The following is a 12,924-nucleotide window of genomic DNA, read 5'->3' as shown; positions in this document are numbered from 1 at the left end:
TGACCGACTGCGGGCACTACATAATGACCTCTGTCACTCGGGCGTCAGGCGGTTCTACCACTCCATCAAAGGCCACAACCTGCCCTTCTCAGTCGAGGAGGTCAAGGCCATGACTAGGGACTGCCAAGTCTGTGCGGAGTGCAAGCCGCAATTCTACAAGCCAGACAAGGCGCACCTAATCAAGGCTACCCGCCCCTTTGAACGTCTCAGCATTGACTTCAAAGGGCCCCTCCCCACCCACAACCGCAACACATACTTCCTCAACGTCATCGACGAGTACTCGCGGTTCCCCTTCGCCATTCCCTGCCCCGACACGACCTCCGCCACCGTCACCAAAGCGTTGCACGACCTCTTCATGCTGTTCGGTTATCCCAATTACGTTCACAGTGACCGGGGCTCCACCTTCATGAGTGAGGAGCTGCGTCGGTACCTGCTCACCAGGGGCGTTGCCTCGAGCAGGACGACCAGTTACAACCCCCGGGGAAACGGACAGGTGGAGAGGGAGAACGCGACAGTTTGGAAGGCCGTGCTGCTAGCCCTCAAGTCCAAGGGCCTACCAGTCTCCCGTTGGCAGGAGGCCCTCCCTGCCGCACTCCACTCCATCCGGTCCCTGTTGTGTACTGCAACGAATGCTACCCCTCATGAGCGGATGTTTCTCTTCTCCAGGAGATCGACATCCGTGACATCGCTTCCGTCTGGGCTCCTGTCCCCGGGAGACGTCCTGCTCCGCAAGCACGTGCGGACCTCTAAGGCTCAGCCCCTGGTGAAGAGAGTCCGTCTCCTTCACGCTAACCCACAGTACGCGTACATAGCGTACCCCGACGGGCGTGAGGAGACCGACTCCATCAAGGACCTGGCTCCCTCTGGGGCCCCTGCCGCCCCCGCCCAGCAACCTCCACCCCTCTCCCTCTCTGCTCCCGTCGATCCCTTGACCTGTTACTACTCCGTGCCAGCCGCTGTCATCCCGCAGATTCGCCTCGAGCCAGCCGAAGCGGTGGGGGACGTCATGCCGCCTCGCGACCCAGCACCACCGACCGCACGGATACCGCCGGACACTACCTCAGCGCCGCAGCTCCGACGTTCAAAGAGATCGACCAAACACATCGTTCGCCTCGGCCTCTGACGACACGGAACCTCCTGATGGACTCTGTTCATTACTCCCTGTTTGTTCACTGTGTTTGCTACTCCATATTTTCACCCCGGACTTCCTTCTAAACAAGGGGTGAATGTGGTGATACACCACTGTACTTCCCTAGCATTGTACATAGTTATATAATAGTTGTGTGTAACGTGGCCCTGTAATCCTGTGTATTGTACTGTGTATTGTACTGTAGCTCTGTAGAGGTTCGGTCACCTGTATATAACCTGACCTGACCACGGAGAGCTCCGCCTTGGTCACTCCCCCGGGAGTAGGTATAAGACCCAGCTTCTGAGACCTGACCCATTTTGTCTGGGGTCGTCTATGTCGGGTAAGCTTCCTATGTAGTGTATTAAAGCCTTGGTTAAAGTCTCACATGTCTTTGTGGTTGTTGACGCTTGGTGCATCAATTTAATACACTACAGTTATAATGGAGGCTGCTCTGAAACCCGGCAAGCTCTCGCTCGACCCCCACGCTCCACGCGCGGATCACCTTTTCAACTGCTGGCTCCGGTGTTTCGAGGTTTACCTGGAAGCATCCTCCGCCTTCGCCAAAACGGACGCTGACCGACTCAACCTCCTGTGCTCACGGCTCGACTACGGGCTTTTCGACCTCATCACGGGAACAACGACCTACGCTATCGTGAAGCTCAAAAGCCGGTATGCACGAACTGTTAATTCTATTTACGCCCGCCACCGCCTCGCCTCCCGGCACCAGCAGCCGGGTGAACCCATGTCCGTGTTCGTTCGGGACCTCCGAGCCCTCGTGCTCACCTGCAACGCGCCAGCAGTCTCCGCTGAGCAGAACACTGAGGCCCTGGCGCTCGATGCCTTTGTTGCCGGCATCCCTTCCGTCCCAATTCGGCAACTCCTACTGGCACAAACTACGCTGACTCTGGACACGGCAGTCACTATGGCAGAGGCCCAACAGGCAGCCTATGACAATAGTGCGCCCTACACGCCTGCCCAAATTTCCTACGCGCCTGCCCACGTTCCCTACGTGGCCGCTATCTCCCTGCCGCCCGCCCAGCAACAACCCCTGCAAGTCACGGCCCACCCAGCCACACCAGCAGGGAAAATAATGCCTGGGCCCAGTGTTACTTTTGTGGCCAGGCAAAACACCCCAGGAAACTCTGCCCTGCTAGAGATGCTACCTGTTCAGCCTGTGGCAAGAAAGGCAAACGTCTGCCGCTCCACCGCTGCCTCGTGGTCCAACACGCCTGCTCCTCCTGGGTGCCGCCATCCTCCGTTCCCGGCTCAATATTCGACATGTGCAACGCAGGGGCGCCGCCATCTTTGATTATCTCCAGCCCGGCTCCCTTCACTTCCGGTCCGCCGCCGATCGTCGCTTCCGGGTCCGCCCCACCGCCGATCGTCACTTCCGGTCCGCCGCCGACCGTCACTTCCGGTCCGCCGCCGATCGTCGCTTTCGGACCTGCGAACTCAACCGAAATGCTGCAAACAACTGAGATGCAGCCAACGACAGCAACCTGGCCTCCAACAGCAGCCTACGACGCCGGGGCGCCGCCACCTTCTTCCGCAGGCCGCTCCCCGGATCAGGCACCCTTCTCCAACAGCTCCACCATCGCATCCATCGTCCTCGACCAGGACCGACCGCATCAGCTCGCCAGATCCACCATGGAGGTTCAGGTAAATTGTTTCACTGTTACCTGCCTCTTCGACAGCGGCAGCACGGAGAGCTTCCTCCACCCAGACACCGTGCGCCGCTGCTCCCTCAAGGTACTACCCACGCGCAGGCATATTTCCATGGCCTCCAACTCCCAGTCGGCCGAGGTTTCGGGCTACTGCGTCATCACCCTCTCAGTGAACGGCGCGGTGTTCCAGGATTTCAAATTCATGGTCCTCCCTCACCTCTGCGCCGCCGCGATCCTCGGCCTGGACTTCCAATGCCACCTGCGCAGCCTCACCTTGCATTTTAGCGGCCCCCTCCGCCCCCTCACGGTCTCCAACCCCCAGTTCTTCCCTGATCCCCCCCCGGGTCCCACCTGTAGTCTCTCCACACTCAGGATCCACCCCCCTTCATTGCTTGCTAATCTCACCCCCGACTGCAAGCCCGTGGCTACTAAAAGTCGGCGTTACAGTTTCGGGGACCGCCAATTCATTCGAGCGGAGATTAAGCGCCTTCTCTCGGAAAAGATCATTGCTCACAGCACCAGCCCCTGGCGAGCCCAAGTGGTGGTAGTCAAGTCTAGCGAGAAACACCGCATGGTCATTGACTACAGTCAAACCATCAACCGGTACACGCTGCTTGATGCGTATCCCCTCCCCCGCATATCTGACATGGTCAACCGGATTGCACAGTACCGGGTGTTCTCCACCATAGACTTGAAATCCGCCTACCACCAGCTCCCTATCCGCCCGGAGGACCGTAACTTCACGGCCTTCGAGGCGGACGGCCGCCTCTACCACTTTCTTAGGGTACCCTTTGGCGTCACCAATGGAGTCTCGGTCTTCCAACAGGAGATGGACCGAATGGTGGACCAGCACAGACTGCGGGCTACCTTCCCGTATCTGGACAACGTCACCATCTGCGGCCACAACCAGCAGGACCATGACATCAACCTCACTAAATTCCTCCAAACTGCCAAACGCCTCAATCTCACGTACAACGAGGCAAAATGTGTTTTCGGCACCACCCGCCTCGCCATACTCGGCTACGTGGTGGAGAACGGTGTCCTCGGCCCCGATCCCGACCGTCTGCACCCCCTTCTCGAACTCCCCATTCCCACCTGCCCCAAAGAACTGAGGCGATGCCTCGGGTTCTTTGCCTACTATGCCCAGTGGGTGCCCGAGTACGCTGACAAGGCCCGACCCCTCCTCCGTTCCCCCTCATTCCCCCTCCCGCCCGAGGCCTGCCAGGCCTTCCACCTCCTAAAAACCGCTATCGCCAAAGCCGCCATGCATGCGGTAGACGAGTCTGTACCATTCCAAGTTGAGAGCGATGCCTCCGACTTTGCCCTGGGTGCCACCCTCAACCAGGCGGGCAGGCCCATCGCCTTCTTTTCCCGCACACTCCAAGGCCCCGAGATCCGCCACTCCTCTGTTGAGAAGGAGGCACAGGCCATAGTGGAAGCCGTCCGGCACTGGAGGCACTACCTGGCCGGAAAACCATTTACCCTCGTTACTGACCAACGATCAGTTGCGTTCATGTTCGACAACAAACAAGGAGGTAAAATCAAAAATAATAAGATATTACGGTGGAGGATCGAACTCTCCACCTACAATTATAGTATCTTATACCGGCCAGGTAAGCTCAATGATCCTCCTGATGCCCTGTCCCGTAGTACTGTGCCAACGCACAGGATGACCGACTGCGGGCACTACATAATGACCTCTGTCACCCGGGCGTCAGGCGGTTCTACCACTACACCAAGGGCCACAACCTGCCCTTCTCAGTCGAGGAGGTCAAGGCCATGACTAGGGACTGCCAAGTCTGTGCGGAGTGCAAGCCGCAATTCTACAAGCCAGACAAGGCGCACCTAATCAAGGCTACCCGCCCCTTTGAACGTCTCAGCATTGACTTCAAAGGGCCCCTCCCCACCCACAACCGCAACACGTACTTCCTCAACGTCATCGACGAGTACTCGCGGTTCCCCTTCGCCATTCCCTGCCCCGACACGACCTCCGCCACCGTCATCAAAGCGTTGCACGACCTCTTCATGCTGTTCGGTTATCCCAATTACGTTCACAGTGACCGGGGCTCCTCCTTCATGAGTGAGGAGCTGCGTCGGTACCTGCTCGCCAGGGGCGTTGCCTCGAGCAGGACGACCAGTTAAAACCCCCGGGGGAACGGACAGGTGGAAGGCCGTGCTGCTAGCCCTCAAGTCCAAAGGCCTACCAGTCTCCCGTTGGCAGGAGGCCCTCCCTGCCGCAGTCAACTCCATCCGGTCCCTTTTGTGTACTGCAACGAATGCTACCCCTCATGAGCGGATGTTTCTCTTCTCCAGGAGATCGGCATCCGTGACATCGCTTCCGTCCGGGCTCCTGTCCCCGGGAGACGTCCTGCTCCGCAAGCACGTGCGGACCTCTAAGGTGGAGCCCCTGGTGGAGAGAGTCCATCTCCTCCACGCCAACCCACAGTACGCGTACCCCGACGGGCGTGAGGAGACCGTCTCCATCAAGGACCTGGCCCCCTCTGGGGCCCCTGCCGCCCCCGCCCCGCAACCTCCACCCCGCTCCCTCTCTGCTCCCGTCGATCCCTCGGCCTGTTACTACTCCGTGCCAGCTGCTGTCATCCCGCAGATTCGCCTTGAGCCAGCCGAAGCGGTGGGGGACGTCATGCCGCCTCGCGACCCAGCACCACCGACCGCACGGATACCGCCGGACACTACCTCAGCGCCGCAGCTCCGACGTTCAAAGAGATCGACCAAACACATCGTTCGTCTCGACCTCTGACGACACGGAACCTCCTGATGGACTCTGTTCGTTACTCCCTGTTTGTTCACTGTGTTTGCTACTCCATATTTTCAACCCGGACTTCCTTCTAAACAAGGGGTGAATGTGGTGATACACCACTGTACTTTCCTATCATTGTACATAGTTATATAATAGTTGTGTGTAACGTGGCCCTGCAATCCTGTGTATTGTACTGTGTCTTGTACTGTTGCTCTGTAGAGGTTCGGTCACCTGTATGTAACCTGACGTTGGCCACTCCCCTGGGAGTTAGGTATAAGACCCAGCTTCTGAGAACCTGACCCATTGTCTGGGGTAGTCTGTGTCGGGTAAGCTTCCTATGTAGTGTATTAAAGCCTTGGTTAAAGTCTCACATGTCTTTGTGGTTCTTGACGCTTAGTGCATCAGAGGGTCAAGCGGCTTCCAGACACACGGGCCAGAGGGTCCGGGGTTAGCAGCTTCCAGAAAGACTGGGGTCAGAGGGTCAGGGGTTAGCAGCTTCCAGACACACGGGCCAGAGGGTCAGGGGTTAGCAGCTTACAGACACACGGGGCAGAGGGTCAGGGGTTAGCAGCTTCCAGACAGGACGGGGGTCAGAGGGTCAGGGGTTAGCAGCTTCCAGACACACGGGGTCAGAGGGTCAGGGGTTAGCAGCTTTCAGACACACGGGGCAGAGGGTCAGGGGTTAGCAGCTTCCAGACACACGGGGCAGAGGGTCAGGGGTTAGCAGCTTCCAGACAGACGGGGCAGAGGGTCAGAGGTTAGCGGCTTCCAGACACACGGGGCAGAGGGTCAGGGGTTAGCAGCTTTCAGACACACGGGGCAGAGGGTCAGGGGTTAGCGGCTTCCAGACACAAGGGGCAGAGGGTCAGGGGTTAGCAGCTTCCAAACAGACCGGGGTCACAGGGTGAGGGGTTAGCAGCTTCCAGACAGACCGGGGTCAGAGGGACAGGGGTTAGCAGCTTCCAGACACACGTGACAGAGGGTCAGGGGTTAGCAGCTTGCAGACAGACCGGGGTCAGAGGGTCAGGGGTTAGCAGCTTCCAGACACACGTGACAGAGGGTCAGGGGTTAGCGGCTTCCAGATAGATCGGGGTGTGGTGGTATGTATAAGGGGTAATGTGGTACCTGTGAAGCCGTGAGGCTATTGGCTGACAGGTCCCGGGTCCTGGTTGGATCTGCCGACTTCCGGCTCCGCCCTGAAGGCGGAGTATAAGAGCCCGAGCTTCTCCCCGCAGTCTCATTCTGTTGCTGAGCAGCTGGGGACAAGTCTCGCTTAATAAAGCCTAGATCGACTTCATCACTTCTCGTCTCGCGTAAGTCATTGTGCGCTACAATTTATTAAGCGAGCTTAAAAGACTATGGAGCTCCGGATCGCCCCGGAGTGCCTGCGGATCAGCCCCCATGCAGCGAACTTGGCGGCAGTATTCAAACACTGGCAAGCATGCCTTGAAGGCTACCTCCGAACGGCCCCCGGCCGGATCACGGAAGAGCAGAAAATGCAGGTCCTGCATTCGAGGGTAAGCCCGTAGATTTACTCGCTTATAGAAGACGCGGAGGATTTCCCGACAGCGCTCGCATTGCTGAAGAGCATCTACGTTCGGCCCGTTAACCAGGTCTACGCGCTCCAACAACTCGCGACGAGACGGCAAAGTCCCGGAGAATCGCTCGAGGAATTCTACGGCGCGCTGCTAATTTTGGGACGGGGTTGCAGCTGCCCGCCGGTGAACGCGATCGAACACACGGGCATGCTAATTCATGATGCATTCGTGGCAGGTATGAACTCTCCCCAAATCCGTCAGAGACTTTTAGAAAGAGAGTCGCTAGGACTCTCAGAGGCACGGGCCCTTGCAGCTTCCCTTGATGTGGCCTCCCAAAACGCCCACGCCTACGGCCCCGACCGTGCGGCAGCCCCTTGGGCTCCGTGGACCCCCGTCGCGACCAACTCCCCGGCACCCCCCCACCCCCCCCCCCCCGCAAGCGTGCGCGGTTAAAGCGCCAGACCATCCCGGGGGGGGCCCGCTGCTATTTTCGCAGACAAGTGAAACACCCCCGGCAGCGCTGCCCGGCCCGCGCAGCTAGTTGTAAAAGCTGCGGCAAAAAGGGCCATTACGCGGCAGTTTGCCGGTCCCGGGGGGTCGCCGCAATCCCCGGAGAAGAACGAGGACAACAGATCCTGAACACCCCCCAACCCCCCCAGCGCCCCATGTGCGACCCGCGGGCGCCGCCATTTTGGGTCCCGGGCACCACGAGGGGAGGATGGGCGCTGCCATCTTGTGACCCCCCAGCCACGTGCGATTCATGGGGGTGGCCATTTTGTCCACCCCCGACCACGTGCGACCCATGGGAGCAGCCATTTTGTCCACCCCGGCCGCGTGCGATTCATGGACGCCACCACCTTGGTTGACAACAAAGGACCCCAGCATCGACGGCTCCACGGGGTCCAAAGAAGACGCCGCGACACTACTACCACGACTGGCTTCGGTGACACTGGATCAATAGCGGCCCCGGACGCTCCAGACGGCGACAACAACGGTGCTGGTCAACGGATACGAGACGCCGTGCCTGATCGACTCCGGGAGCACTGAAAGTTTTATTCACCCAGACACGGGAAAATGCTGTTTTCTGACCATCCATCCAAGTACGCAAAAGATTTCCCTAGCTGCAGGATCCCACTCAGTGGAGATCAAAGGGTTCTGCATCGCAAACCTAACGGTGCAAGGGAGGGAGTTTAAGAACTACAGGCTCTACGTCCTTCCCCAACTCTGCGCGCCCACATTACTGGGATTAGATTTCCAGTGTAACCTTCAGAGCCGAACATTCCAATTCGGCGGCCCAATACCCCCACTCACTATCTGCGGCCTCGCAACCCTCAAGGTTGAACCGCCGTCCTTGTTTGCAAACCTCACCCCGGATTGCAAACCCGTCGCCACTAGGAGCAGACGGTACAGCGCCCAGGACCGGACATTTATTCGGTCTGAAGTCCAGCGGTGCTGAAAGAAGGCATAATCCAGGCCAGCAATAGTCCCAGGAGAGCCCAGGTGGTAGTCGTTAAGACCGGGGAGAAGCAAAGGATGATCGTAGACTATAGTCAGACCATCAACAGGTACACGCAGCTAAATGCGTACCCTCTCGCCCGCATATCCGACATGGTCAATCGGATTGCTCAGTATAAGGTCTTTTCCACCGTGGACCTCAAGTCCGCCTACCACCAGCTCCCCATCCGCTCAGGTGACCGCAAGTACACAGCCTTCGAGGCAGACGGGTGGCTATACCACTTCCTAAGGGTCCCATTTGGCGTCACGAACGGGGTCTCGGTCTTCCAGCGGGAGATGGACCGAATGGTTGACCAGCACGGGTTGCAGGCCACGTTCCCGTATCTCGACAACGTAACCATCTGCGGGCACGATCAGCACGACCACGATGCCAACCTCCAAAAGTTCCTCCAGACCGCTAACGCCCTGAACCTCACATATAACGAGGAAAAATGCGTTTTTAGCACAAACCGTTTGGCCATCCTGGGATACGTAGTGCGCAATGGAGTAATAGGCCCCGACCCCGAACGCATGCGCCCCCTTATGGAATTTCCCCTCCCCGACTGCTCCAAAGCCCTGAAACGTTGCCTGGGCTTCTTTTCATATTACGCCCAGTGGGTCCCCCAGTACGCAGACAAGGCCCGCCCGCTAATACAGTCCACTACCTTCCCCCTGTCGACAGAGGCTCGCTAGGCCTTCAGCCGCATCAAAGCGGATATCGCAAAGACCACGGTGTGTGCCATCGACGAGTCCTTCCCCTTCCAGGTCGAGAGCGACGCCTCCGACGTAGCTCTGGCGGCCACCCTTAACCAAGCGGGCAGACCCGTGGCCTTTTTCTCCCGGACCCTCCACGCCTCAGAAATCCGCCACTCCTCAGTGGAAAAGGAAGCCCAAGCCATAGTGGAAGCTGTGCGACATTGGAGGCATTACCTGGCCGGCAGGAGATTCACTCTCCTCACCGACCAACGGTCGGTAGCCTTTATGTTCGATAATGCACTGCGGGGCAAAATTAAAAATGACAAGATCTTAAGGTGGAGGATCGAATTCTCCACCTACAATTATGAGATCTTGTATCGTCCCGGAAAGCTGAATGAGCCGTCCGATGCCCTATCCCGCGGCACACGTGCCAACGCACAAATAGACCGCCTCCAAGCCCTCCACGAGGACCTCTGCCACCCGGGGGTCACTCGATTCTACTATTTCGTAAAGTCCCGCAACCTCCCCTACTCTGTGGAGGAGGTCCGTACAGTCACCAGGAACTGCCACATCTGCGCAGAGTGCAAACCACACTTTTTCAGGCCGGATAGAGCGCACCTGATCAAGGCTTCCCGCCCCTTTGAACGCCTCAGTTTGGATTTCAAAGGGCCCCTCCCCTCCACCGACCGCAACACATACTTCCTGAACGTGGTGGACGGGTACTCCCGTTTCCCCTTCGCCATCCCCTGCCCCGACATGACAGCGGCTACAGTCATTAAAGCCCTTGGCACCATATTCACACTGATCGGTTTCCTCGCGTATATCCATAGCGACAGGGGGTCCTCCTTCATGAGTGACGAGCTACGCCAGTTCCTGCTCAGCAAGGGCATAGCCTCGAGCAGGACGACCAGCTACAACCCCCGGGGGAACGGCAAGTAGAGAGGGAGAACGGCACGGTCTGGAAGACCGTCCTACTGGCCCTACGGTCCAGGGATCTCCCAGTTTCCCGGTGGCAGGAGGACCTCCCGGACGCTCTCCACTCCATCCGGTCGCTGCTGTGTACCACCACTAACCAAACGCCTCATGAGCGCCTCCTTGTCTTCCCCAGGAAGTCCTCCTCCGGAACGTCGCTGCCAACCTGGCTGGCGGCCCCAGGACCCATCTTGCTCCGGAAACATGTGCGGGCGCACAAATCGGACCCGTTGGTTGAGAGGGTTCACCTCCTCCACGCGAACCCGCAGTACGCCTATGCGTACCCCGACGGCCGACAGGACACGGTCTCCCTGCGGGACCTGGCGCCCGCCGGCAACACACACACACCCCCGACACCGATCACCCTCTCCCTGCCACCGGTGCACCCCGCGACCGCCCCCTTCCCGGGGGAATCGGTCCTCCTCCCATGCCCGCCCAGGAGTAAAACAGGAACAAACAGCGAAACGCTCCCAGAGACGACAACGCCCGAGCAAGCACCTGCACCACCACCGGGGCTGAGGCGATCGACGAGAAAGACCAGACCGCCCGCTCGACTCGTGGAGTCCGCATGACACCAAGAAAAGCAAGAATGTTGTTGTAACAAAATTCTTTTTGCTCGTATTGTAAATAGTTCTCACAAACATGTACATAGCCCAGTGTAGGGCTAAAGCTGTATTAACACAGTCCGTAATTTGTTCCAGGGCCAGCCTTGTAAACCGTTACCACCATGCGAACCACGACCCCGGCGGGTTCTTTTTTAACAAGGGGTGAATGTGGTGGTATGTATTAGGGGTAATGTGGTACCTGTGAAGCCGAGAGGCTATTGGCTGACAGGTCCCAAGTCCTGATTGGATCTGCCGACTTCTGGCTCCGCCCTGAAGGTGGAGTATAAGAGCCCGAGCTTCTCCCCGCAGCCTCATTCTGTTGCTGAACTGCTGGGGACAAGTCTCGCTTAATAAAGCCTAGATCGACTTCATCGCTTCTCGTCTCGCGTAAGTCATTGTGCGCCACACGGGGTTCAGAGGGTCAGGGGTTAGCAGCTTCCAGACACACGGGGCAGAGGGTCAGGGGTTAGCAGCTTCCAGACAGACTGGGGTCAGAGGGTCAGGGGTTAGCAACTTCCAGACAGACAGAGCAGAGGGTCAGGGGTTAGCGGTTTCCAGACAGATCGGGGGTCAGAGGGTCAGGGGTTAGCAGCTTCCAGACACACGGGACAGAGGGTCAGGGGTTAGCAGCTTCCAGACAGACGGGGCAGAGGGTCAGGGGTTAGCAGTTTCCAGACAGATCGGGGGTCAGAGGGTCAGGGGTTAGCGGCTTCCAGACACACGGGGCAGAGGGTCAGGGATTAGCAGCTTCCAGACAGACGGGGTCAGAGGGTCAGGGGTTAGCAGCTTCCAGACAGACGGGGCAGAGGGTCAGGGGTTAGCAGCTTCCAGACAGACGGGTCAGGGGTTAGCGGTTTCCAGGCAGATCGGGGGTCAGAGGGTCAGGGGTTAGCATGCTACGGAAGGATCCCTGTGAGCGGCTGGGCCCATGAGGCAAAGAGGGACAGAGTGAGGAATATAGTGCAGAGAATGTGGATCTGGAGAGTGAGGACTGGAATTCAGGATGCAAAGCGGAGTCAGTGTGGGAATGGGACTGAAGATGGAGAGAGAGAACGAATGGGAGGAAATGAAAAAAGTAAATAATCTTTTCTCTTTTCACTTACCAGTATTGACTGCCAGTAGAGACAACAATAAACTGAGAGATGTCTTCATATCCTGAACTCAATCCAGATAGTTGCAGGATCCAGACTAGTCAGATAGAGACACAAAAACACAACGATTAGATAGATAGGATTTGTTTTGAAGTAAGGTCACTGTTGTAGCAAACACAGCAGTCAGGTTGTACACAGCAGGATCCCACACCCAGCAATGTTAGAGTAACCCAGATTATCTGTTTTTTTAAAGTGAGATGGGGTGAGGGATAAATATTGACTCCCAGGCAAAGGGGAAACCACCCCCGCCCTGTGGGAATATCCTCCCTTATTCAGCCCACAGAGGGAAGACTTGAGGCCACAAACTTCTGAGAGAGAGTCAATGCCAGAGAGAGAGAGAGAGTGCATGTCAGGGAGAGAGAGCAAGAGAGTGAATGTCGGAGAGAGAGACAGAATGTCAGAGAGAGAGAGACAGAATGCCACAGAGAGAAAGAGTGATAGTCAGAAAGAGAGAGGGTGAAAGTTAGAGAGAGAGTGAAAGTCAGAGAGAGAGAGTGAGAGAGTGAAATTCAGAGAGAGGGTGAAAGTCAGAGAGAGAGAGCGAAAGTCAGATAGAGAGAGTGAGAGAGTGAAAGTCAGAGAGAGTGAGAGAGTGAAAGTCAGATAGAGAGTGTGAGAGTGAAATTCAGAGAGAGAGAGTCAAAGAGTGAAAGTCAGAGAGAGAGAGTGAAAGTCAGAGAGAGGGTGAAAGTCAGAGAGAGAGTGAAAGTCAGAGAGAGAGAGTGAGAGAGTGAAAGTCAGAGAAAGAGAGTGAGAGTGAAAGTCAGAGAGAGGGTGAAAGTCAGAGAGAGAGTGAAAGTCAGAGAGAGAGTGAAAGTCAGAGAGAGAGAGTGAGAGAGTGAAAGTCAGAGAAAGAGAGTGAGAGAGTGAAAGTCAGAGACAGCAAGAGTGGAAGGCAGAGAGATAGAGAGAGG

The 12,924-nt window shown here is 57.4% G+C and overlaps 1 protein-coding gene across 1 annotated transcript in view; it reads right to left on the bottom strand.

Annotated features, from left to right (window-relative positions):
• The window catches only part of LOC140386540 (fish-egg lectin-like), a 53,605-nt gene that overhangs the window by 37,705 nt on the left and 2,976 nt on the right, over positions 1 to 12,924 (bottom strand). Inside the window, exon 2 of the mRNA XM_072468957.1 lies at positions 11,963 to 12,047. Coding sequence (XP_072325058.1) covers positions 11,963 to 12,011 — 49 coding nt within the window. The 5' untranslated portion in view covers positions 12,012 to 12,047. The remainder of the gene's footprint in view (positions 1 to 11,962; positions 12,048 to 12,924) is intronic.

The sequence above is a fragment of the Scyliorhinus torazame genome, chromosome 12 (genome assembly GCF_047496885.1).
Source record: "Scyliorhinus torazame isolate Kashiwa2021f chromosome 12, sScyTor2.1, whole genome shotgun sequence".
Classification (NCBI taxonomy): domain Eukaryota; kingdom Metazoa; phylum Chordata; class Chondrichthyes; order Carcharhiniformes; family Scyliorhinidae; genus Scyliorhinus; species Scyliorhinus torazame.
Note: the sequence above shows the minus strand (reverse complement) of the source record. Positions and strands in the feature narration are given on the sequence as shown.